Here is a 26,837-nt window from a genome sequence, read left to right as displayed (position 1 = left end):
AATTGGCTGGTGTCCGAGCCCCACCTTTGTGAAGTGATTTGAAGAATCTCCTCCCCTGAGACACCACACCACCTGGGTTGTCCTAATTGTCTTTGGAAAAGGAGATCTTCACTGATTTTCTTTTCTTCTTCTCATTCAACAAGCATTCATACCACACCCACGATAGACCACGATCTGATCTAGACATTGCAGAGGAATAAAAGGAAGCCCAATGCAGGTGTTCTGCCATCAGACCTCCCTGTTCGGTTGGAAGGCCTGAATGAAGAAACATTAAAAAGAACTGAGTCAAGAGCTGGGTAACAGGGGCAAAGTGAGAGTCACCCCTACACCTCAATTCTTCACTCTCTTCTTTTGCTTCACTTCCTCAAGAGAGCTCGTTCACGCTTACTGGTTCTTCAGCTGTGTCCCCAGTTTACACCTCCAGGGTTGTGCTTTCGCCAGACTCTTAGATCTCTACCTCTGACTGCCTGCTTTACACGTTTCCTCTTTTTTTTTTAAAGGTCTATTTTAAAGATTATTTTTATTTATTAGTTTTTTTAAATTATTTATTTATTTGTTTGTTTATTTATTTAGGTTGCGCTGGGTCTTAGTTGCGGCTCGAGGGCTCCTTAGTTGCGGCACGTATGCGGGATCTAGTTCCCCAACCAGGGATCGAACCTGGGCCCGCTGCATTAGGAGCTCGGAGGCTTACCCACTGGACCACCAGGGAAGTCCCTACACATTCCCTCTTGAATGTACAAAAAGAACACGTATGTTCAACACGTCTCCTCTCTATGTTCCACGGAGAGCCAACCTTACCTCCTCTTTCTGATTCCAGAACGTCTCCAAGTCTCATCCGCCAGCCCCTTCCATCCTCCTCTCCGTGTTTCCCCATCACACGTCCCAGAGTGGCTGTCCCGCCATCAGTCTTGTCTGGGGCAGAGTGCATCGTCTCCTTTTCCTCATGCCCTGGCCTCGCCTAAACACTCTCCCAGCTGTCGGAACCCAGTCTATCAAAGGGCCACCAGATTCTACCTCTTCTCTGAAGCAGTCCACGACTCCTGACTTTCGTTGCCCGCCTCTAAATTCCTCCAGTTCTATTTACTTCATAACATTTACCACTGTAGTTTGAATTTAGTCCCTAAGCCACTTTCACATTGTGGTTTTTGTTAAACGTGTTGTCAGGCATTCCCTGGACTGCTCTTGTCTTTTCGTCTTGAACAGTTGTAGTGGTTGATCGGGTTTGCATCTTTTATCCCTGGCTCTAGGGCAGGGACCATTGTATGTATTGTGAATTTCCCAGCAGCACCTCACACTGAGTACTCAGCTCCTTGATTAATCTTACTAATTAATTTCAAATCCATCCATGCTGGCTCAGATTAGCTAAATAAAATCATAGGGGAAAGACCATTGCCCATATCTCAAAGCTTAGCTAAATAAAACCGAGCACATTCCCAGGCGTTGTGAAACTTCTAAGTATAAAACACCAAGCACAGATAGTAAACAAACAGAAACAGGGCCTCAGCTTATAAGAAGCCAAAAAACAGGGTGGGAGGGAAGAGGAGTCAGGGCGAGCAGGCCCTGCGGATTGGTGTGGGCCCCTCCTCCCGTTCACGTCTGGCCTCAAGGCTGAGCACTGACTCTACTGAAAAGGGAAGAGGGTCAGCTCCTTATCCGATTTCAAAACCGACTTTTACAGATTACATTGTAACAGTAATGATATGTTTGAGAGGTCTTACAGCTGTACCACACTTGCAAACAATTGAAGCTGGGTAAGCAGCCTTGCAGACGAGTTGAGCAGGTGGATGATGATGATTATAACAAAGTCCTGTATTTTTACTTGGATTATTTGGCAGAGTTAAGTTCGGTTCATAATAACAGAAGCCGTGTTGAGCACTTCTTACAGGACACGCACTGTGCCGGAAGTTTTACAGCTGCGATCTCCTATAAGCCTTTCAAAGCGAGCCTTTCTCGCTTCTGTCACCGTTTTACAGAGGCGAGAACTAAGGCTTAGCAAAGTAACTTGCCCAAGGTCCCACGGCTCGCAGGCTTCAGAGCTGGAATTTGCATCTGGGTCTGTCTGCTTCCAAACCCTTTGCTTTTCACGCCCACGATGTGCCATCTCTCAAGCTCGTTCCCAGAACTGGGAGCAGGGCGGGAATGGCCGCAGCCCCCTGCTCCCTCTCTGGGCTCGGGGAGCCACGGTGCTGGCCCCGGGAAAGGGGATGGGAGATGACGTCTCCCTCCAAGACTGCTGCCTTTTGTCCAAATGTGCTGGCCGGGAGCCAGGCTGGAAACTCTCTGCTCATGGAAAGAAAGAGAACAGAAGCCAGCAAAAGAGGGTGGGAAAGGGTCTGAGGGGGAGGAAGGGAAGAGGAGGGCAGGAAGGCGAGGGGAGCGGAGGTGGAGAGTGAGGACTTTGGGGCGGCACAGCTGGAGCCAGGGAGGGCTGCCGGGAAGCAAATACAGTACGGCCTTCAGGTGCATCCCCTGCAAGTGGCTGCTTCTGGTGTGCTGTGAGCTTCCAGGTGTCCGGAGGCCAGGACCCAGGACAGATGCCACAGGGGACCTTTCTCCCCCTCCTCAGTACTACCTGTCAGTGAGGCCAGGTTAAAAGAACATGAGGAAACCCTTCAGGGGGAAAAACAAACCCCAAAATGGCAGCCCAAGGGCTGCCTCTGGAAATGGAGGGCTGGCCAGGTGGTGCCCTGGTGCCACGGTGTGCCTGGAGAGGAGGGAGGGGGTGAATAAAACCCAATTGTAACAACTCCCCGAGTAGCTAGACTGTATCTGGGAGGGGAAGGCCCCTTGCCTTGCCCCCAAGGCACTCAACTTGGCATTAGGCACCTGGACTTGAATCTGACCACCTGGATTCATTCAGCATCCATGTGGCCTTGGGACAAGTTCATCTCTCCAGGCCTTGCTTTCCACATCTGTAAAGGGGAGGCAATTGTAGGCTTGGTGTGAGGACTCAGTGACACAATCTGTGTAGAATCTGGCCTAGAAAATATTAAGTGTTCGATAAATGTTAATCATTCGTTCATTGTTGCAGTTTAATTTGAGGTGTCAAACATAACTATGTGAAATCTTGGGACTTCCCTGATGGCGCAGTGGTTAAGAATCCGCCTGCCAATGCAGAGGACATGGGTTCAATCCCTGGTCTGGGAAGATCCCACATGCCGCGGAGCAACTAAGCCCGTGCGCCACAACTACTGAGCCCATGTGCCACAACTACTGAAGCCCACGCACCTAGAGCCCGTGCTTCACAACAAGAGAAGCCACCGCAATGAGAAGCCCATGCGCCGCAATGAAGAGTAGCCCCTGCTCGCCACAACTAGAGAAAAGCCTGTGTGCAGCAATGAAGACCCAACACAGCCAAAAATAAATAAATTTTAAAAATTAAAAAAATAACTATGTGAAATCTTAAATAAATAACATATAAATAACAATCAAAGCCAACCATGAAAGAGATACCACATGGTTATGCACATTTAGTAGGACTACCAAATGTAGATAAGTTAAAAATATCCGGAGAAATTCAGAAGGGAGAGGAAGAACTTCAGTTTGGGGTGGCCAGGGCTAACCTCAGAATTCTCTCCAGGTTTCTGAAAAGGTGGGCTCCTATCTGACAGAAAGGAAGAAAAGGGAAGAAAAGAAGAATATGTAATTAGTGGACCCAGGTTCTCCTGGGATAGCTTCTCCATAGAAACGTCCATCTCGGGCTTCCCTGGTGGCGCAGTGGTTGAGAGTCCGCCTGCCGATGCAGGGGACACGAGTTCGTGCCCCGGTCCGTGAAGATCCCACATGCTGCGGAGCGGCTGGGCCCGTGAGCCATGGCCGCTGAGCCTGTGTGTCCGGAGCCTGTGCTCCGCAAGGGGAGAGGCCACAACAGTGAGAGGCCCGCGTAACAAAAACAAAAAACAAACAAAAAAAGAAACGTCCATCTCTATATTTCTAGGGAGAGGAAATGAGTGTAGAGGAGGTGAATGAGCCTTGGGTCGACAGATGGGGTGACAGGAACCTTGGTTCCTGCTCCTGCCTCTGCCACCCCCCCAGACAGGTGACCGAAGCTAGGTGAGCCACAAAATCCTGGGCCACAGTGTGGTCATTTCCAGCTCTGACTTCCTCCCTGCTACCTTTGCCTGTTCATATTTGGGAGCTTCTCCATGCCAGGGGCTTTTCTAGCTTCATTATGTACCTTTTTTTCCCCCTTTCCTCTTTGAATTTCCACAATAGACTGGGGACTCTAAGAAGCACCATCGTTTACAGGCTGGCTTCCCATTGACTGACGGGGGTCAAGAGGGGAGAGCTGCCGAGGCCAGGAGGAGGATGTGGAAGGCTGGGTCAGCCAGCGCAGGCGTCACTCCCAACAGGGTCCTGGGAGAAGGGGCTCAGCATTTCCTGAAGGGAAATGACTCCCATAAATAGACAGAGGGATGGGAAAAGGATTCGTCCATCCCTTTCCTACTGTCAACTCAGCTCTTCTTCTGGTGTTCAGACAATGCAACCTCTTGTAAATGTTTTTTTTTATTCAAATGTGTCCCTGCTAGTGTATGTGGGAGAGATGCGAGATCTGCTTTCTCGTATATTGTAGATCCAAATAAGAGCTGAAGAAGGCAGACATTCCTTTATTTGTTCATTTACCCACAGTAACCTCTCATTGTAAGAGGCCCAGTGTAAGGCCACAGTTTTCTCAGGGAGATTTTATTGGGAAGGAAGGAAAGAAACTGTACACCTTCTGATACCATGTCCTATTTAAGTTCATCCAAGAGTTCAGCGGATCTTCCTGTACTAACGCTTATAATATGCTGTTCAGGTCCTTAGATAGATTAGGTCTCATGACATGGCTTTACTAAGACTTCACATGTTCCCAGCACCTCCAGTGTCATGATGACTCTCCCCAGAAAGGGAAAGGGACTTCTCAATAGGGTAATAGGAATGATTAGATCACAGACAACCTTCTGTGCCACGCTGGAGGCGAACCTAATGGGGGTTTGGTTTCCTTAGTAGCTGCAGTTGGCTCAGCTTCAGCCATATGGGTGCAGATTCATGTTTAAAACTCACACGCACACTAGCTTTCTTTTTTTGTTTTGGGAAAGTAGTTGAACATAGATTGAACATGACACTGTGTTAGTGGGGATTCTTTTGGTTGCTTAAGCAAACAAGGGTCTAAAGATATCTCGTGGAACCCGCGGGCAGGAATGCAGCCTGGCCTTAAGCGTGGATTGGACTGAGGGAGTGCAGAGCCCTCTTTCCGCCGGCGTCACTCTTCTCCCCCACAGCCCAGCTCCCTCTGTTCCTTCGTCCACAGGCGTCCACAGGCGTCCACAGGCGTCCACAGGCGTCCACAGGCTAGAAATGGCAGCCTCATAGCGCCATGTTTCCGTGTTCCAGCCACACTACCTGGAAGCAGAACCTGATTGGCCCGACTTGAGTTAGGCCTCCTCTAGAGCCAATCAGCTGTGGCTGGGGGTGGGATCCTCATTCCAACATGGCTGCCCGGGTCTCTGTGGCCTCCGTGGAGGAGGGAAGGGGCAGGTTTCAGGAAAGGGACCCTTTTGTGAGGTAGGCAAGCCCTGGATAGTGCCTGTCAGATCTACTACCTGTTATGTTTCTGTAACCGTTATGTGTTCATTTGTCTTAACCACGGTATTCATAAGAATCCTGGTTCCTCAGATTCACTCGCTACTTTGCTAGAGATAGTGCTTGTGAAGGAGGTAATGGCGTACTAGAGCGAGGGCTTTGGGGCTACACACATCTCTTAAAATCCCAGGGGTACTATTGTAACTTCCAAATATGTACCTGGTACATGCTGCCAGATGCTTAGGCTGTCTCCCTCCCTCCCTCCCTCTCTGTCTCTTCTACCCCTCTCCTTCCTGTCCCCCCTCCTTCTCCCTCCCTCCCTTCCTTCCTTCTCTCCTTCCTCCCTCCCTCCTCCCTCCCTCCCTCCTCCCTCCCTCCCTTCCTTCCTTCCTCCCTCCCCCTCCCTCCCTCCCTTCCTCCCTCCCTTCCTCCCTCCCTCCCTCCCTTCCTCCCTCCCTTCCTTCCTTCCTTCCCTCCTCCCTCCTCCCTTCCTCCCTCCCTTCCTCCCTCCCTCCCTTCCTCCCTCCCTTCCTCCCTCCCTTCCTTCCTTCCTCCCTCCCTTCCTTCCCTCCTCTCTCCCTCCCTCCCTTCCTTTTTTTGTAACAGTTTTATTGAGGTATAATTCGCATACCAAAAAAATTCATCCATTTAAAGCATACAGTTTAATGGTTTTTAGTATATTCACAGAGTGTGCAGCCGTCACCAATTTTAGAACATTTTCATCACACGGCAAAAGAAACCCACACCCCTTAGCCATCACCCCCAACGCCCACTCCATCTCCTCCAGCACTAAGCAATCATCAGTCTACTTTCTGTCCTGTAGATATCCCTGTTCCAGACATTTCATATAAATGGCCTTATACAATATGTGGCCTTTTGTGACTGGCTTCTATTCGTTTAGCATAATGTCTTCAAGGCTCAGCCATGTTGTAGCATGTGTCATCATTCCTTTGATGGCTGAATATTATTTCATTGTATGGGTATACCACATTTTGTTTATTCATCAGTCGATGGCATTTGGACTGTTTCCACTGTATGACCATCAAGAGTAATGTGCTCTGAATGTTAGTATACAAGAACATATGTGGATATATGTCTTCATTTCTCTTGGGAGATGCGTTATTTCTAAGATTATGTTGGTAAAGTGCTTAATACAGTGCCTAACAGGTCATAGGATGTAACAGTGTTCATTTCCTTACCCTGGCCTTTCCAAAGGTTATGAATGAAAGCTATTTCCTGCTTGCTGCCCTTGGAAGAAAGGGGGTCAGGCCTTCAGGTTACTGTCCCCAGGGGTACTGGCATCACTGAGTAGCAGATTCTTGCATCAGGCTTGTGAGAGGTGTTGATCGGGTGGTTCTGGTTGAAGGTACTAAGAGAACAGATAACAAGGTTTGGGGGCGAAATATAGAATTCGGAGTAGAAAGATACAAATCATAAGATTCCCTATTCTGCTCCTTAAACACTGTGATCCTGGGCAAGTCTCTGAACCTTAATCTTCTCTTCAAAAATAAGCATAACAAGAATTACATCTGGAAACTGGCAGGAGGCAGGGGGCTTACATACGTTATAATGTGTGTATGATGCGGAAATCAGGTGCTGTACCAACGTGTGATAAGCTCTAGGGCTGCCATAGGGGGGAAAATCAGAATTTTGAAATTGCGTTCAAAGCACAGCAGGTTCAGAGGGCATTTGAAGCTCTTTAGGGGATATGGCAGATACTGGTCAGGGGCTACTGTCAACCCCTCAGGGCTGCAGCCCCTCTGTGGAGCTGGTTCTTGCCTGCGGCTGGTTTTCTGTCTCTGAGAAAGACCCAAGTCATTCTCAGTTCACCAGGGCTGCAGGCACATCAGATTCACAGTGTGATCTTACTTGAACATCTTGGGGCTATTCAGTTATTCCAGCACCATTTATTAAAAAGTCCGTCTTTTCCCTAGTGATTTAAGACGCCACCTTCATCATATATAAAGTTCTATGAGTACTTAGGCCTATGTCTAGACTTTCTATTCTATCAGTCTATTTATCTATTGTGGCAGTACCACACTGTTTTAATTATAGAGGCTTTATAGTATGTTTGAATATCTGGTAGGGGCAGTCACCTCTGCCCCCCAGCTTTTTTTTATTGTTCTGTGTTTTCCTAGCTCTTACACGTTTGGTAATCTGGTTTTAAAGTGTTCTGTGTCCTCCTGGGAGGTCCTGGTGGAGGGTCAGGAGTGGGTTGGGGCTGAGTTGTCTTTTGGACCTGGGTGTGCTTACTTACTTCACTAAACTGGTTTTGTAAGACTCTATTTTCTTTTAGATTCATGAGCACTGAAGGCTTCTAGTGGCTGGATAGCACTCATTTTCCCTGAAGCTCCAAAAGCATTTTAGAATACTCTTTAATTGTGAGAGAATATTAAAACGTGGTGAATGTAGTTAAAGAGTATATGAGTTTTCTGTACTGTTCTCGCGACTGTTCTATAAACTTGAAATTATTTTGAAATTAAAAAATTTAAGGTCGCCATGCTTCTGGTAACATCTTGGTAAAAGCTTTCAGCAGTCTATACAAGTTGTGTTCAGATTCTGTCTTAGTTCACATCTTGATTGACTCCTGCAAGGAAATCCAGCAAATCAGTTGGGTGTAATTCCTTACAGAATCAGTGCTGCTTTTCATTCAGTGGTTTGTCCTTCCTTAAGCATTTAGCCATTTTGAGATTATGCAAACATCTATGCCTTTCACCCATACACCCCAAAGGAAATTCAGCCCACCTTTGAGCCCAGATCCGCAAAGGAATCTTCTGTCACCTGTTCTGCTTATCATATTGTGTTGTGTATTAAAGACATTTGTTTGCATCCCTCAGCTTTATTGAGATATAATTGACATATAACATTGTGTGAGTTTAAGGTGTACACGTGATGATTTGATATACATTTATATTGTGACATGATTACCATATACCGTTAGTGAACACATCCATCACCTCACACAGTTAACTTTTTTTTGTTTGTGTGGTGAAAACATTTAAGATCTACTCTCTTAGCAACTTCCAAGTATATAATACGGTACTGTTGTGCGCATCTTATTTTCTGTATGAGAATGAAAACTCTCAGAGGGCAAGTAAATGATTTAGTTTACATTTCTCCCAGCTTCACTCAGTTCCCTGTGTGATGTAGACACAATTATTAGTTGGAAGAATGAATTACATGACTATTTCCCTGTTAGCCATAGGTCCCCATATAATCTCTCTTTGAACCCATGGGAACATCTGTACTGGGAAGTGGTTACTGGAGACCAGGATCCAAGCCTTGGTGGTCACTAAGGGAAAGGAGGAAATGAGAATAAAGTATCACTTACCCTTTCGTTCAGGAGATACTGTGGCAAAGCCCAACAAGTAGTGGAGTGACGGGCTTAGCCGACCCGATACCCTGCAGCTGTCGTTGTAGCTGCAGAGCGACCATGTGGCCTGTTGGGGGCGCCACAGGGCAGACCCTGACTCCCGCAGGTAACAGCTGAGTTTATATTTTCCCGTTATTTGTGATAGTAATAATAATGCATGCTTATTACAAAAAAATTGGAAATCTATTTTTTGTTGTTGAAAATATAGATAAGTAGAACAGAAAAAAATAATTCCAAGATTCTTACTCGATGACAGCTACTGTTAATCCTTTGTTACATTTCCTTCCAGTCATTTTCTTATGTGTGAGATTTTGAGTAGGAATAGATTCATTCCCCCTGCCCCCTTTAAAAACATGTTTTACTCATACAGTATGCAAGCTTTTGGATCCTGTTCCTTTTGGCTAACATTACAACATGAGCATTTTTTCCATTTAGTAATAGTCTTTTTTTTTTTTTTTTTTTTTTTTGCTGTGCCGCACGCATACAAACCAGGGATCGAACCCGTGCCCCCTGCAGTGGAAGCTCAGTCTTAACCCCTGGACCGCCAGGGAAGTTCCAATAGTCTCTTTTTTTTAGCTTGACTTTTTAATTTACTTTTTAAAAATAACAGCTTTATTGAGATATAATTCACATATAGGACAATTCACCCATTTAAAGTGTACAGTTTAATGGTTTTTAGTGTATTCACAGGGTTGTTCGACCATCACCACAATCACTTTTAGAAATTTTCATCACTCCAGAAAGAAACCGCATACTCATTAGCAGTCACTCCCCATTTTCCCCACCTACCCACTTCCAACCTAGACAACCACTAATCTACTTTCTATCTCAATAGAATTGTAGTAGTCTTAAACATAATTTAATTTGCTATATATTTCACTGAAAGCTGTATTATAGTTTATATTACCGTTATATTGCTTGACATTTGAGTTATTTGTAATTTTCCGTATGATAAATAATATAGCTATGAACATTTATGTATACATTTTTCCATATTTAGGATTATTCTTTAGGATAGACTCTCAAAGTAGAGAACTGTTTAATCACAGAACCATAAAAAGAGAGACCCACAAAAAAACCTTCAGTCTCCCTCCCAGCTCACTCAATTAGCAAGTGTTTATGAAATTCAGCATGGTGTAAAAGAATAAAACAATTGCTGATCTTGAAGAGCTGAACAGCACTAAAAATAATCAGCTAGAGTCTAGTTCTCGTCTAGATTAGAAAATGTAATATGAAGCCACAGTGATACTGTATAAGGAGCACCAGGCTTGAGCTCAAAACATAGACTCATTCCTGGCTCTACCACTTAAGAGTTGTTATATGTACTTAGACAAGTGACTTAACTTCCCTTGGTTTGATTTCCTCATCAGAAGAATGGTAGGAGCATTGACATTGACTTCTGCAGAGGTTAGAAATAAGAAGTGGCTTCTGCAATCCCACTACTGGGCATATACCCTGAGAAAACCATAATTCAAAAAGAGACATGTACCAAAATGTTCATAGCAGCCCTATTTACAATAGCCCGGAGATGGAAACAACCTAAGTGTCCATCATCAGATGAATGGGTAAAGAAGATGTGGCACATGTATACAATGGAATATTACTCAGCCATAAAAAGAAATGAAATTGAGCTATTTGTAATGAGGTGGATGGACCTAGAGTCTGTCATACAGAGTGAAGTAAGTCAGAAAGAGAAAGACAAATACTGTATGCTGACACATATATATGGAATTTAAGAAAAAAAAATGTCATGAAGAACGTAGGGGTAAGACAGGAATAAAGGCACAGCCCTACTAGAGAATGGACTTGAGGATATGGGGAGGGGGAAGGGTAAGCTGTGACAAAGTGAAAGAGCGGCATGGACATATATACACTACCAAACGTAAGGTAGATAGCTAGTGGGAAGCAGCCGCAGAGCACAGGGAGATCAGCTTGGTGCTTTGTGACCGCCTTGAGGGGTGGGATAGGGAGGGTGGGAGGGAGACGCAAAAGGGAGGGGATATGGGAACATACGTATATGTATAACTGATTAAATTTGTTCTAAAGGAAAAAATAAAAAATAAAAAAATGCAAAAAAAAAAAAAAAAAAAAGTGGCTTCTGGCCTAGCCAAGAACAGAGAGAAGGAGGAGTAAGTTTAAATGTTTGAGAGTTGAAAGAAGTTAGAACCTGACTCCTCCAAGTTTGGTGACCTGTAATACCTAAAAGAAACAGAAGGAAGTGTACTTCTTTACTTAAAAGAAATATTTACCTGAATTCAGATTTTTAAACCATATTTTGGCAGTATTAGCATATTTCTTACCTCTCATAACTCCTTTCATGATTTATGGCAAACTCATGGTAACTTTTTCCAGAGAGGTGACTCTAGTAGTTACCAAGCATTAACGTGGGAGGCTGACACCACTAAAACCTTACACACACAGTAGTTTAGTGTTCACGTGCCAGATGGCCACCTAATTGTACTTTCTTGCTTTTTATCCTCCACAAAATGGTGAACCGAAAGGCAACATATGGAAGTATTTCCACACTGCAAGTGAGTGAGGGGAAACACATGACTTGCGAATATTGTCAAGGGAAAAATGTGTTTCCATCCTACGAAGGTGGCCAAATACATCTCTCTATGTAGGATTGTTCTGCAGGTGTGAAAAAATCCTTCCTGGGTATACGAAAAGTGAGAATAATAAAAATCTTTCTCTGTCTCTGGCCTCAGGAGCATCAAAAAGTGTGGTCCAGTCTACAGCCTCAGGCTGCTCAAGCCACAGATTCCCAGTGGCTTCATTTGTCAGACCACTGACAGGTGTAGGTCAAGAAAATACTGATCAAGTTGTTCAAAGAAACTATTATTGTCAGTAAGTGGGTATTCATACTCACAGAAAGTCTTAAAATGACTCAGATTATGCTCTCGGTCTTGAGGCCACTCCTTAGAGTGAAAACGAGTCTTGCTGTTGAAGCCTGCCTGTGTAGGGACGATCTATGCAACAGCATCTTGGAGCATTTACACCTGAGCTTGAGGGACAGGAGCAACCCACTGTGTGCTAATAACACCTCCATCGGATGTCAGAGATGCTCTGAAACATAGGAACAAAGAGACACACTGGAGTAAAAGACTGCCTTACAAAGGAAGAGGGCAAAGGAGAGTAGACCGGTTGCTGACTGACAATACCAGTGACAGGAAAATAAACTCTAGGGTTCAACTCTAAGCCTATGAATTCCCGGGGGAACTTATAAATGCAGATTCATAGGCCCTCTTCTAGCAGTCTGATTCACTCAGTCTGGGGTGGGGCCAGCACTTTTAGCAGCTGTCCCTGCTGATTAAAAAATAATAATAATAACAGGGGACTTCCCTGGTGGCAAACTGGTTAAGACTCCATGTTCCCAAGGCAGGGGACCTGGGTTCGATCCCTGGTCAGGGAACTAGATCCCCCATGCATGCCACAACTAAGAGTTCACATGCTACAACTAAGGAGCCCGCCTGTGCAACTAAGACCCGGTGCAAGCAGCTAAATAAATAAATAAGTAAATATTTAAAAAATAACAGCATTATTGAGATATAATTCACATACCATAAAATTCACCCCTTTAAAATATACAGTTTTTAGTGTTTTTAGCATATCAACTATAAGTGTTTTTAGCCTATTAACTATTTTGTGCAACTATCACCACTAATTTTAGAACATTTTCATCACTCTCCTCCCCTGGAAAATCCATACCTATTAGCAGTCACTCCCCACTCCCCGTCACACAGCCCCTGGCAACACTGATCTATCAATACTTTCCATCTCTATGGATTTATCTATTCTGCACATTTCATGTAGATGGAGTCATGCTATATTTCTTTTGTCTGGGCTTTTTTCCACTTAGTATTTTTTTATGGTTCATCATGTTGTAGCATGCAATAGTCCTTCATTTTTTAAAATGGCTGAATAATATTCCATTTGTATGTCTAGACCACATTTTGTTTATCCAGTCATCTGTTGAGTATAAGAAAATGGTATATGTGTTCGCTTATTCAACAAACATCTCTTTTCTTTTTTTTTTAATATTTTTTTAAATTTATTTTTGGCGCGGGCTTTTCTCTAGTTGCAGCGAGCAGGTGCTACTCTTCTTTGCGGTGCGCGGGCTTCTCATTGCGGTGGCTTCTCTTCTGGAGCACCGGCCCTAGGTGCTCGGGCTTCAGTAGTTGTGGCACACGGGCTCAGTAGTTGTGGCTCGCAGGCTCTAGAGCTAAGACTCAGTAGTTGTGGCGCGTGGGCTTAGTTTCTCTGCAGCATGTGGGATCTTCCCGGACCAGGGCTTAAACCCGTGTCCCCTGCATTGGAAGGAGGGTTTTTTTTTTTTTTTTTTTTTTTTTTTGCGGTACGCGGGCCTCTCACTGTTGTGGCCTCTCCCCTTGTGGAGCACAGGCTCCGGACGCGCAGGCTCAGCAGCCATGGCTCACGGGCCCAGCCGCTCCGTGGCATGTGGGATCTTCCCGGACCGGGGCACGAACCTGTGTCCCCTGCATCGGCAGGCGGACTCTCAACCACTGCGCCCCCAGGGAAGCCCTGGAAGGCGGATTCTTAACCACTGTGCCGCCAGGGAAGCCCCAACAAACATTCCTTGAACACGCTTATTTGAAGGGGGAATCTTCTGGGCTTAAAGCAGAACTCCTAGAAATAGGAAGACTTTGGTTATTACCAGAAAAGCCATTAACTTGGCTCTGCCACAGGCTTTACCTGGCGTGTGTACTGAGGACCTGGGGTCTGGTCGTGGTGTGCAGGCATGTGCAAGCACTGTTTAAGCATTTGGTCTGAGAGTGCAGGCTGTGATTTTGCCAAATATGGCCCCCGGGTGTGGTTCTGAGGCAGCATGTAGCCTTTGGCTTCCGTTGTTACTCACCTGCTTCAGGATCCCCCATCGTCTTCCAAATGTGAAAATATTGCTGTTTTTGTGAAAATAGTCCACCCAAAAAGCTGTTATGTAAAGAACTAGAGTGGCCTGTTTTAATTTTAAAAATTATTTTTGTTTGAAGATAATGAAAATGAAGCATCAAGAGGCTCAGGAAAGAGCTTCACTAAGCAGTTAGATGCAGCAAGAGTTGTGTTATGTGATGGTGCACTGTTTTGTTTTGTTTTTTCCTTCTCAACATATTTTCTGAAAACAAACACCTTCTGGGTATGCTTGCTAATAAGAAGAATGCTTAGGGAATTCCCTGGTGGCCTAGTGGTTAGGATTCTGGGCTTTCACTGCTGTGGCCCAGGTTCAATCCCTGGTCAGGGAACTGAGATCCTGCAAGTAGTGCAGCCAAAAAAAAAAAAAATGCTCAGTTGAGAAAATAACTATTTTTGTTCTACCATAATTGTTATAGTTTCTTCTCAGTTTTGTTGCCTGCTCTTTACAAGCTGATAAAACTAAGCTATTAGAATCATTAAAGCTGAAAAGCTTGTAGTTTTTTTGTTTTTTTAATTAATTAATTTATTTTTTAAAATAAATAAAAATTTATTTTATTTTATTTATTATTTTTGACTGCGTTGGGTCTTCGTTGCTGCATGCAGGCTTTCTCTAGTTGCAGTGAGCAGGGGCTACTCTTCGTTGCAGTGCACGGGCTTCTCACTACAGTGGCTTCTCGTTGTGGAGCATGGCCTCTAGGTGTGCGGGCTTCAGTAGTTGTGACACGTGGGCTCAGTAGTTGTGGCTCGCGGGCTCTAGAGCACAGGCTCAGTAGTTGTGGCTCATGGGCTTAGTTGCTCTGTAGCACATGGGATCTTTCCTGACCAGGGCTCAAACCCGTGTCCCCTGCATTGGCAGGTGGATTCTTAACCACTGCGCCACCAGGGAAGCCCTTGTAGTTTTATTTGCAACACAAATAAAAACCACTCAAAGTTTAATTTTATTAGTATGTAATCATTTATGATCTAAACTGTATTTTTCATTCAGTATTTCAAGTCTGACCATTTTATGAATCAAGTTATGTATCATATACATTTACCTATATTTCAGAACTAACATACTAGCCTCAGAACACTAAAGGGCACTGGAAAATTATAGTTATGTATTCCTCACTCCACCTCCTCCTCTGCCCAAATTTCATTGAATATACTTATATTGTATTTTCAGTTGAGATGCAATTCACATAAGATTCACCATTTAAAAGTGCACAATTGGGCTTCCCGGGTGGCACAGTGGTTAAGAATCCACCTGCCAATGCAGGGGACACAGGTTCAAGCCCTGGTCCAGGAAGATCCCACATGACACAGAGCAACTAAGCCCGTGAGCCACAACTACTGAAGCCCGAGCACCTAGAGCTGGTGCTCCAGAACAAGAGAAGCCACCGCAATGAGAGTAGCCCCCGCTCGCCGCAACTAGAGAAAAGCCCGCGCGCAGCAACGAAGACCCAATGCAGCACCCCCCCCCAAAAAAGTGCACAATTTAGGGACTTGTAATGTATTCACTATGTTGTGCAGCTATCATCACTATCTAATTCCAGAACATTTCTGTCATCCCCCAAAGAAACCTTTACCTGTTAGTAATCATCCCAGTGCCCCTTCCCTCTATGGATTTACCTATTCCGGACATTTCATATAAATACAATCATACAATATTCCTTTTGTATTTGGCTTTTTTCACGTAGTGTGTTTTCAAGGTTCAGCCATGCTGTAGCATGTAATGGTCCTTTATTCCTTTTTAAGATGGAGTTGAATAACATTATACTATATGGCTAGACCACATTTTGTTTGTTTATCCATTCATCCGTTGATCGACATTTCCAGATTTCATTTTTCATTTAAATCACTGTTTTTGTTTTAAGATTTCGGGAAAATCAGTTCTTCTTCCTCCCACCCCCACCACGTCCTGTGGCTTAAACATGTCCAGGGTTTTTTTATAGCAGCCCCTAAACCAGTACTATCCAAACTTCTTCTTGTAAGTGACCTTGATTGCAAAATTTCTGTAGACCATGTATCACTTCCCTGTTTGCAACGTAAAAACCCCACCAGAGCTAATAGGAAGAAGGTTATTACTGTTGGTGATAACAACAATCAATGGCATCCTACGTATATATATATATATATTTTTTTTTTTTTTGCGGTACGCGGGCCTCTCACTGCTGTGGCCTCTCCCGTTGCGGGGCACAGGCTCTGGACGTGCAGGCTCAGCGGCCATGGCTCACGGGGCCAGCCGCTCCGCGGCATGTGGGATCTTCCCGGACCGGGGCACGAACCCGTGTCCCCTGCATCGGCAGGCAGACTCTCAACCACTGTGCCACCAGGGAAGCCCCTCCCACCATTTCTTAACTTCACCTGATCCCTCCAATCAACTTGACATTGATGCCCAAAGAGCACCTTTGAGTCAAGAACAGATTTTACAGTATTCACTTTAGCAAGAAGGAAAACAAAACTTGATTATGGACTAGACTGATGAACATAATAAGCTATAGATATCAGCATTTTAAAAATATCTTCTTCAATTTGTAAGAGTTTAAAAAACTTACGGGAATGTTCGAATATTCAAAAAACATATGAACTTTCATGGACCACACTTTGGGAAACAGCTCCATCTTGTATTCCCAGACCTATAAAGTGATAGAGAAGTTTATCTTGGTAATTTAAGTCACAGAGTTCTCCCACCTAGCAAATTAGGCTAGGCTTGTCACCTAATTAATGACCTTTAAACATCAGAGACAAAAGGGAAGTGTCCATGTTTTGTGGGAGCAGCATTTTCCATTCTTCTGTGAATTTAGAAATGTTGGTGAGCTGATTGCTGAGTGTGCCTCCGGTTCTATGCCCCCTCAGTTCCAGCCCCTTAAGCCCACTTGAACTTTCTTCTCAGACTGTGGTATCAGCAGTTTCTCTAGAGACTGTGGTTTTCGGACTGGAAGTTATTACTGCCTGATGGGAATCAAGTTCACTTAAGTGCCGTGTTGTTTAAGTGCTTCTCGGGATCTTTAACCTCAGAGTTCATACATGGTTCTCTGTGCAGTAGACACAGTGCGCTTTGTGCTTTTTGAAAAAGCTATGGCTTCCTAGGAAGTATAAGGAAACCGTTCCCTTGAGGAGAGAGGGGGTTATGGGGCTGATCGTGACCCAAGCACGGTCCCGGTGCTCTCCCCGGGGGCAGACACCATGTCTTACTCATCCTTGAGTGCCCAGAGCATCCTGCACAGGGCCTGGCACCTATTCACAGAGCCAGTGGAAGAGGATGCCAGCTCGAAAGAAGAGGGTGAGTGGGGAGAGTTGCGGAGCAAGGCTGCATCACTGTGGGCTCGGTCTGTGTGGAGGCGGAGTGCAGACGTGCGGAGGGCAGCGGGGAGTGGCTGCTACCCTTGAGTCCCATGGGGCCTCTGCCAGACGCAGGACAGAAGAGCAGTGTCTGTCAGCCCAGCCGCACAGAGAGGCTCCAGAAGCTTCACTGAGTTTAGGAGAGGGGCAGTGAGTTCCTTCCTGTCCCTGAAAGGCCTTTCAGGGCCCTTTTCCCTAATGGAGGGGAGAGACCTGGGGCCTGGCTTCTTTAAAGAACTGGGCTTGCTTTCAACACTGACATACCCCAGAATGAAGGGTGCTGCTCACTGGAAAGGGGGACACCTGGGTTCCGTGAGCAGTCCCAAGCTCCGTCCTCCTCCCACAGTTTCTCTAGAGGTTTTTTCAGCTTGCCGTTTCCTAACCTCCCTCTTCTCTAATTCATTGCCCATGTTCACTCCTCTCTTTTTCTTTCTCCCTGTAGCCTCCCTCTGCTTGTCCCCAAGAGGTACACGCATGTCTTAAAGCCTAGCCCTGCGATTTCTTGGGGGGAGGGGTTGCCTAGGCCAAGAAACGATAATTAAAATACCTGCACATCCTCGTAGTTAGAAAAACTACTAGGCAGGTAAACCTTCCTGAGCGAGGGGATAGGAATCCTGGAAGCTTGAGGAGGAGGTGGGAGAGGGATTCCTGGGAGGTTCGGTGGAAAAGACGTGAATCTCTGTGCAGGGCTCCAAAGACAGTGTGGGTTTACACCCAGCATGGGGGCAGCAGAAGAATAGAGTAGCTCTGGGTAGGTATTTCCACTTTAGCAGGTGGTTTATTTCTTGTTTCAAATAAAGTAATAGCTCTTCTCTTCTTTAGGGGCTGTTAGCTCATCACAGGTTCTTACAGAGCCTTGAAAAAGTGTCAAGTTGTGCTGGTATTTATGTTTTACTTTCAAAGGTTATACGTTTTCTTAAAAATTTTGGTTACCTTATCTAAAAGACACACACACACACACACACACACACACACGAGAAGTGCTGGCATGGGGTCTGAATCTGGGTGGACCTCAGGATTCTGTGCCTTTGACCCAACCCCTTGCTGGGTCAAGGATCCTGTATGGTGCATCTCTGTCACCCCCTACTCCTAGGTGGAATCCACCAGAGATAAACAGTTTGGGGTGTGGGCCCTAGAGTTGCTGCCACGGCTCACTGAGTGTGCATCCCTGTTCCCCCAGGCGACTTGGAGCTCCTCTTGGCGCTGACATGATGACAGTGTGCAGGCCAGCCAAGGGCAGCCACAGCCAGACTGAAAACCTGGGCCACAAACTGGCTGACAAGTAAGAACTTTTCTCCCCCAGGAATGCAGAAGCTGGCCCGGATTCTCAGTCTCCTTCCTTTTTCTACTGCCTTTCCCTCCTCACTAACCCTGCCTCCCTGAAGTAAGGAGGCATTCTTTTCCAAGTCTTAGTGGTGAGCCTCCTGTAAATCATCTCCATGCACTGCGTCCAGTCAGCAACCCAAGACCAGAGTGGTCAAGGAAAGGGCTTCCTGGTGCCCAGTGTCCACTTCAGGCCCTACCCCCATGTATGCCTTCCAGTCCAGGGATTATTTGTCTAACTACTAGGATGCGCAGGTATTTCAATTATCGTTGAGCCCTAAAGCTTTGCAGCTGCATCTGTCCACATAGCGTGCTTTATATTAGCAGGGTTGTTTTCTCCCCAGATGGAGCCCTTTCCTCTGATACCCTCTCTCACATTCTGCAATGGAATTAGCAATTGCTGAGCTATTCACAGATCACTGAGCTGTTCACAACTATGCATCCCAGTCCAGAGCCCCTTCTGGGGCCACAGAAGCCTGGAAACAGGAACTCGAGAACTTCTTGGGTGCAGCGACCATGTGGAGAAGGCACTCTGCCCCTGGTTCCATCATCCTGGCCGCTCTTGCTTGAGCTTTGTAATTCCAGCGTGGTTTTCTAGCAAGCTAGCCTTTCTCCTCTTCAGCTTTTAGATGGGGCCTCAGTGATTGTGAAGCCGCTCCAGATGTCTGGGATCTTAGACAATAACTACAATCATTATAATAACACTAGTTACCATTTATTGCCATCAAGACTTACCATGTGTGCTGTGCTCTGGGCACATTACATATATTAACACAACCATTCATTCATTGACTACCTACTATGTTCTGGTCACAGCAAACAAGATAAATTTGGCCTCCACACCAATAAAATCCAGTGTTCTCATTTTAAAGTGAAAAAAAATGAAGCCAAGGTCCACACCCAGGTCCCTCTAACTCTAAAGCCATATATTTATCTACTGTCAATATTTTTTAACAGTACATAGGATATTTATGATTACATATTATGTCATCAATTCTCACTAAGTGTGAACTAACCTGAATTGTGTTTTTATGTGTCCTGTCTCTTCATCTTGCCTCTAGCACAATGAGAGCAAGGACTTAAATTTCTGTCCTTTGAACTCTCCATAAAATAACAAACTGATTCCGACTGATTCTGACTAAAATTTGAATTCATGCTAATGTCCTCAGTGGTGACAGGACCATTACAAAAGGGTTTCTTTTTTGTAAGCGCTCTGTTATGAATGCTAATTGATTATTTAAATAAGGAATTCTGCTTTGATAGCCATATTTAACATATGAAAATTTGTTTGCAATTTCACAAGCTTCTGGTTTATGCTGAGCAACCAAGAGCAACAACATAGTTTACATGTTAATGTCCCAATCTGGGGAGAAGTCTTTACATAAATAACCGTTAGTCTCTGGAATAGAAAGCTAGCTAGTAACAGTATGCATGAAATTGCTAATTATTCATCCCTCATGTGAACCTTAACTGGAGTTTCCATATAGTCAGATCTATATATTCAGAAAACATGCACCATGAAGTCAGTCCCTGTGTGTTTGCTAATCTTGGCACATTTAAGGTCCCTGTGCTCCATCATGACCTTTGCTGGTGGACGAATGCTTTGCACTTCAAAACACAGATACTCCCATTCTCATTAGAATAGCTTCAAATGTTCTGTTTTTCTTTCAAAATAATTTTTAACATCTTCGTGGCACTAACTCATCTCCTAAAGTCACGTATGGAGGCCTATATCCCCACACGTATGTGCTAGGCCAGAACTTTCTGCAATGATGGAAATGTTCTTCTGCATCCAATACAGTGACCGTTAGCCACACATGGCTACTGCGTACTTGACATATGGCTGCTGCAGCTGAGGAAGAGAAGCTTTAATTTAATTTGATCTTAGTTCAGATAGCCACGTGTGGCTAGTGGCTACTATATTGGACAGTGCAGTTCCAGGCTACGCGAGAAATCTGAATCTGCTTGTTTACTCACTTATTCATGCAACAAATATTTATTGACCACCTACTCTGCCGGATGTTGTTCTGGGTGCTAGAGATGTAGCAGTAGCCAAAACAGGCCACAGTTCAAAACAAAACAAAACACTCCCTGTCCTCACGGAGAGACCAGTCTAGTAGGGCTCACATTCTAGAGGAGGTTCCATTCAAATGCAGCCAATCATTGTGGCTTTACCCACTCAGATCAGGACAATTTATCAAGCCCAGTATTAGGAAAAACTTCATGACTTGTGGCATTGTTTTATATAGTCATTCCAAAGGATCATCTGTCGGTATAATCTTCTATCTTGTGAAACTTCTCTTGTTTTCATCAGGGGAAAAAGCAAATATGGGACTTCTCTAGTGGTCCAGTGGTTAAGGCTCCACGGTCCCAATGCAGGGGGCCCAGATTCGATCCCTGGTCCGGGAACTAGATCCCACATGCCGCAACTAAGAGCCCACATGCTGCAGCGAAGATCCTGCACGTGGCAACTAAGACCCGGTGCAGCCAAATAAATAAATAAATACATAACTAAATAAATAAAATACTAAAAAAAAGCTAATAGTAATGACAACTACCATTTACTGTACACTCACACCATACTAGATGCTTTATATGAGCTAGCTTATTAAATGTTTACAGCCACCCTGTTAGATATGTTTATTATTCCCATTTCACAGATGAGGAAACTGAGGTTTAGAGAAGTTAAGCAACTTACCCAAGGTCAGACAGCTGGTCGGTGGTTGAATTAGGATTTAAACCCAAGTCTATTGGACTCCACAATCCAATAGCTCCTTTCATTTCACCATGCAGTCTCCCCAAGAAAAACATAAAGTGATTTTTTTAATGGTGGTTTCAATGTGTGTGGCTTGCAACTAGTATGTAACATTTATATCTAAGTTCTAGCAAATCTGAATGACTAGTTAAGGACAATAATCAAGAATTCCTGCACTCAGTGTTTGTCTTTCTTGTTCAGGGTCAAGGTGGAAGGTGCAAAGGCTGGGGAAGACCCTCAAAGGCAGCCGTTTAGGTCCTGCATTCCTTTCCTAGAGACTGAGGAGGACTCACCTTTCCGAAGAAGCCCACTGGAGAGCCTCTATAACCTGATGCTAGAGCCAAGAGTGGACTGTTTTCAGCAGAACATGTTCAGCTCAAATATGATCATCAGCGACCCAGCTTCAGATCTCGGCACTAAAGGAGCCAGCAGGGCCGGCAAGAGGCAGCTAAGCAGCGTTCAGAACCCCTGCCCTCCTGCCCGAGGCGGGGCCTGGCACAAGTCCCCCAGCATAAAGGACAAGATATCAGAATGGGAAGGGAAAAAGGAGTTGCCCACTCCTGCCCCCGGCAGGAAAGCAGATGGGCAAGAGGATTACGTGACGTCATGTGTGACGGAGAGGAGAAGCAGCGATGGTTCGAGGACTCGGGTCGCAGAGGCTCAGAACGGAACAAGGCTGGACGCAGAGAGTAGAGAGGATGAGAGGAATAAAGGGGTAATGAAAGTTGGGGCACAGGATGCAGAGCAGAGGCAGGACCTGAGCCAGCCAGCCCGGGAGCTGGCTCCTAGCTTGGGAAGAGGCCGGGAGCCCAGGCTTGGCAAACAGCGCTTTCAGAATGATAGCCTCTCTGTGCTGAAGCAGGTGGAGAAACTTGAGCAGGCTCTGAAGGATGGGTCTGCAGGGTTGGATCCCCAGCTCCCTGGCACCTGTTATTCCCCACACTGCCTGCCGGACAAGGCCGAGGAGGGGCCCACCCTTCCTGAGAACCGTGGGGGCGGGAGCGTCTCGGAATTCAGGGCCCACCGCTTGGACCTGGAAGGCAGGGAGCCCGCCCCTGAGGCCGCAGAGGAAAGGAAGGGCTTGTGTGGGAGGCCCTGCGACCAGAGGCTGGAGAGTGTGTACAGGGGCTCGGAGGACTCCCCCGCAAGACCCTTCATCAGCCCCCCGCCCAAACCCCGGAGAACTTTCAAACATGATGGCGAAGGGGACAAGGATGGGAACCCAGGCATCAGCTTCCGGAAAGATAAAAGGAACCTGCCTCCTCTGCCCTCTCTGCCTGCCCCGCCCCTGCCCTCCTCTCCCCCGCCTTCCTCTGTGAACAGGAGACTGTGGAGTGGGAGACCGAAGGCCAGTGCTGACCACAGGTAGGTGACTGGTGGCTGTCAGCTGGAGCCCTTTAGGCCGCACTGCAACTGTCTGTTCTTAGCCTAATTATTTATTTTATTAAACCGTTGGATCTTGTAGTTAGTTGAGACTGTTCATAGCTTAAGATGGTTCACTGGGCTTCCCTGGTGGCGCAGTGGTTGAGAGTCCGCCTGCCGATGCAGGGGACACGGGTTCGTGCCCCGGTCCAGGAAGATCCCACATGCCGCGGAGCGGCTGGGCCCCTGAGCCTGCGCGTCTGGAGCCTGCGTGTCCGGAGCCTGTGCTCCGCAACGGGAGAGGCCACAACAGGGAGAAGCCCGCGTACTGAAAAAAAGATGGTTCACTGATTAAACCTGAAAACGTGGTAACTGATACAGGTGTTTTGTGTTAGTTCCTTGTCTTCAAAAAAGAGTATTGGCCTTGAAAAATCACCCTTTGGATGTGATGAGTGCTTGTAATTCAGACAGTAACCAAGAGTTAAATGAGAACTTGTATTGACCCTGGCCATCTACTAATTGGTGCTAACTGATGCTCATTCTGCTACTACCATCCCCACCTGGTGCGTGATGCTCGGAGTCTTTCCCGGCTCTTCCTTTCATGTTTTTTCGTGGTATGGGCTCTAGAAACACACTGCCTGGCCTACCCTGGCCCTATCATGGTCTATCTAAGTGACTTTGAACAAGTTACTTAACCTCTCGAGGCCTCAGTTTTCTCATTTATGCGTATAGATGCACACACGGTAAATACTTTATAATATTAAAATAATACCTTAGATAATAAAACATGTGAATGCTTGAAGGTAAAATCTGTGCTTTGGAAACAATTTCTTTTCTGTTTTGAAACCTAATTTCTTGTCTATTTCTGTAATGTGCTAATTGGTTTGATACCTGCTAATCTGGAAACCAGCTACTGAGAAAAACTCCTCAGAACAGTTGCCTGTACCTACTGTCACCACTTCTTCCCCTCCTGTGTTTATCTTGACTCACTGCAGTTGGGCTTTTGCCACTTAAACGCTGGAACTGCTCTAGGCCGAGTCACCTACGACCTCCATCTTGCTAAATCCAGTTGCCAGTTCTCTGTTCTTTTCTTGATTGACCTCTCTTAGCATTTGAGAACCAACTTGACTCGCACCACCTTGAAATACTATGTTCACTAGGCTTCTAGGCCACCAGCTTTCCTGATAGCCCTGCTTCATTGGCTGCTCCTCCTCAGCTCCATCTTCCTCTCCCTCTACATGTCGGAATAACACCCCCCAACCCATCTACACACTATCCCGGGATCACATCACCTCTCCTCCATTTACACTCACTCCCTTAAATGATCTCACCCAGTCCCATGGTTTTAAGTGTCAGTTACATGCTTATGATTCTCAGATATATATCTCCAGCCCTGACTCTCCCCCAGCCTCAGGTTTGTATAGTCCTCTCATGCTTGGGTCTCCATTTGGTTATCTAATAGCTTGGACTTAACATGTCTAAACCTAAATTCTCAATCCAGGCCACTACTAACGGTCTCCTCCCAAAATAGATGCTATCTTATTAAATGGTATCACCCTTTATTTTGCTTACGCCAAAAACCTAAGAGTCATGTATGATTTCTCTCTTTTTCACATGCCCCCAATCTAATTCATCAGCAAGTTCTTCGGTTCTAGTTTTAAACATTTTCTTAAAGCTGACTACATCTCCTCCACTGCCACCACCTTAGTTATTTTGTATCCACTCCCAGTGTTCTCCTCCTCAGCAGCCTGAGGAGTTTTCTAGAAATATAGATTTGATCATGTCAGTCCCCTACTCAACATGGTCTATTAGGTAGTATTCTTTGGGTGCCAGAAACGTAATGTCTTATGTTCTCTTACAGGGGAAAAAAAGTTTGGGTGTTCTAGAATTTCTAAACACACACACACATATATATTATATCCTTTATAAAATGAAATCATGCTCTATATCGACTGTTTTTTACTTAAGATCTCATTGAGATAGTTCAGTGGTTCCACTTTCCTTTTTTTTTTCACCTACTTTTTTAACTGCCATCTTTACAGCACGTGGCTAAACCATATTTTATTTAGCCATTCCCCTAGTGATTTACACCTAGGTTGTTTCCAGTTTACAGATAACGCTGTGATGAACACAATGTGGCATCAGAGAAGACTCTAGAGCCAGAGAACTTACTAGCTCTGCACCTTACTAGTTGTGTGACATTGGACAAGCTCCTAAATTTGTCTGAGCCTCATTTTACTGAGTTGTAGAATGGAGATGTATAATTATCTCCATGTGACCACTTCATAGCTTTGTTGTGAAGACTGGATGAGTAAATATTTGTAAACATAAGTTAAAACAGAGCCTGGCATATAGTAAATGATCAATAAATGTTCGCTGTTATTTTTTTCTCACTCTATTCTGTTTAATTAATCAGGGTACCTATTTCTTTTCTAGGACCAAACTGTTTTAATTATTTTAACCTCATAATCTGTTTTATTTATTTATTTTAATTAATTTTTTTAAAAAAATTTTTGGCTGCATTGGGTCTTCATTGCTGCACGCAGGCTTTGTCTAATTGCGGCGAGCAGGGGTTACTCTGTTGCAGTGTGCGGGCTTCTCATTGCAGTGGCTTCTCGTTGCAGAGCACGGGCTTTAGGCGCACGGGCTTCAGTAGCTGTGGTGCGTGGGCTCTAGAGCGCAGGCTCAGTAGTTGTGGCACATGGACTTAGTTGCTCTGCGGCATGGGAGATCTTCCCAGACCAGGGATCGAACCCGTGTCCCCTGCATTGGCAGGTGGCTTCTTAACCACTGCGCCACCAGGGAAGTCCCTGTTTGGGTATAGAATTCTTAATTGACAATATTTTTCTTTTAGCCTTTTGAATATGTGATCCCAATACCTTCTGGCCTCCATAGTTTCTATTAGAAATCAAATAATCTTTTTTTTTTTTTTTGCGGTATGCAGGCCTCTCACTGTTGTGGCCTCTCCCGTTGCGGAGCACAGGCTCTGGACGCGCAGGCTCAGGGGCCATGGCTCACGGGCCCAGCCGCTCTGCAGCATGTGGGATCTTCCCAGACTGGGGCACGAACCCGTGTCCTCTGCATAGGCAGGCGGACTCTCAACCAGTGCGCCACCAGGGAAGCCCCAAATAATCTTATTGAAGATCACTTGTATATGAGGAGTTAGGGCCTTCAGTAGTTGTGGCATGTGGGCTCAGTAGTTGTGGCTTGTGGGCTCTAGAGCGCGGGCTCAGTAGTTGTGGCGCACAGGCTTAGTTGCTCCGTGACATGTGGGGTCTTCCCGGAGCAGGGCTCGAACCTGTGTCCCTGCGTTGGCAGGCAGATTCTTAACCACTGTGCCACCAGGGAAGTCCCCTCATAATCTGTTTTAATATCTAGTAGAGCTTACAGAAATTTCTTATTGTTGCTAATAATTAGTGGATTCTTTTGGACATGCTACATATACTATCATGTAATACACACACAAATGATTATTTGGTCTCCTTTTTAATAATTATAAACCTCTTATTTATTTCCTAATTATTCTCCTTATTCAAAAAATGTCTTGAATATTCTGATGTCTTTTCCTAAATGGTCTATATTATCACTATCAAATTTCACACACACACGAAATATGTCAGCTTTTAATTGGGATTCTATACATTTGCTAAGTTTATTCCTAAGTATTTTATTCTTTTGTTGCCATTGTTAATGTAATGTTTTTTCTCATTATATGGTCTTTGTATTTAAGAAAACTTTATTTTTATATATTATTCATTTAAAAGACTTCTTAAAGAAATTTCTTATTGTTTCTAATTGTTTGTCAATTGTTTCTCTTGGACTTTCTGCGTATATAATCATATTGTCTGCAAAGAATTATCATTTTATGTTTTTCATTTTGATTTACATCTCCAAATTCTTTCTCTTACTAAAGTGCACTGACTAATATTTTCATAACAGTGTGAAATAATAGTGCTGATAGCACTGGGCAGCTTTATCTCACCCCTAACTTTAGTGGTAATGCTTCTGGTGTTACTCTCAGGCCCTCTTGTTGGAGTTATGTTTTCATGCTATCAAGGTAGTGTTCATTGGTAATCCTTTTTTTACTAAGAGTTTAAAAAATTAGGGTTGGGTTTTGTCAAATTACTTTTCAGAAACTTTATATGATTGTGTGATTCTTCTCCTTTGATCTATTAATAGTGAATTTATATTGTACTATTTGGGGGATGA

At 44.9% G+C, this 26,837-nt stretch overlaps 1 protein-coding gene across 3 annotated transcripts in view; it reads left to right on the top strand.

Moving 5' to 3' along the window:
• Nucleotides 1-26,837, top strand: part of DENND2A (DENN domain containing 2A) — a 102,225-nt gene that overhangs the window by 8,020 nt on the left and 67,368 nt on the right. For 2 of the 3 annotated variants that reach the window (XM_060108421.1, XM_060108420.1), the window contains exons 2-3: nucleotides 18,369-18,470; nucleotides 21,468-22,631. In XM_060108421.1, the coding sequence (XP_059964404.1) occupies nucleotides 18,397-18,470; nucleotides 21,468-22,631 (1,238 nt within the window). In that variant the 5' untranslated portion in view covers nucleotides 18,369-18,396. The remainder of the gene's footprint in view (nucleotides 1-18,368; nucleotides 18,471-21,467; nucleotides 22,632-26,837) is intronic. The other variant, XM_060108422.1, reaches the window with a different exon arrangement.

Source organism: Mesoplodon densirostris, chromosome 9 (assembly GCF_025265405.1).
Source record: "Mesoplodon densirostris isolate mMesDen1 chromosome 9, mMesDen1 primary haplotype, whole genome shotgun sequence".
Classification (NCBI taxonomy): Eukaryota; Metazoa; Chordata; class Mammalia; order Artiodactyla; family Ziphiidae; genus Mesoplodon; species Mesoplodon densirostris.
Note: the sequence above shows the minus strand (reverse complement) of the source record. Positions and strands in the feature narration are given on the sequence as shown.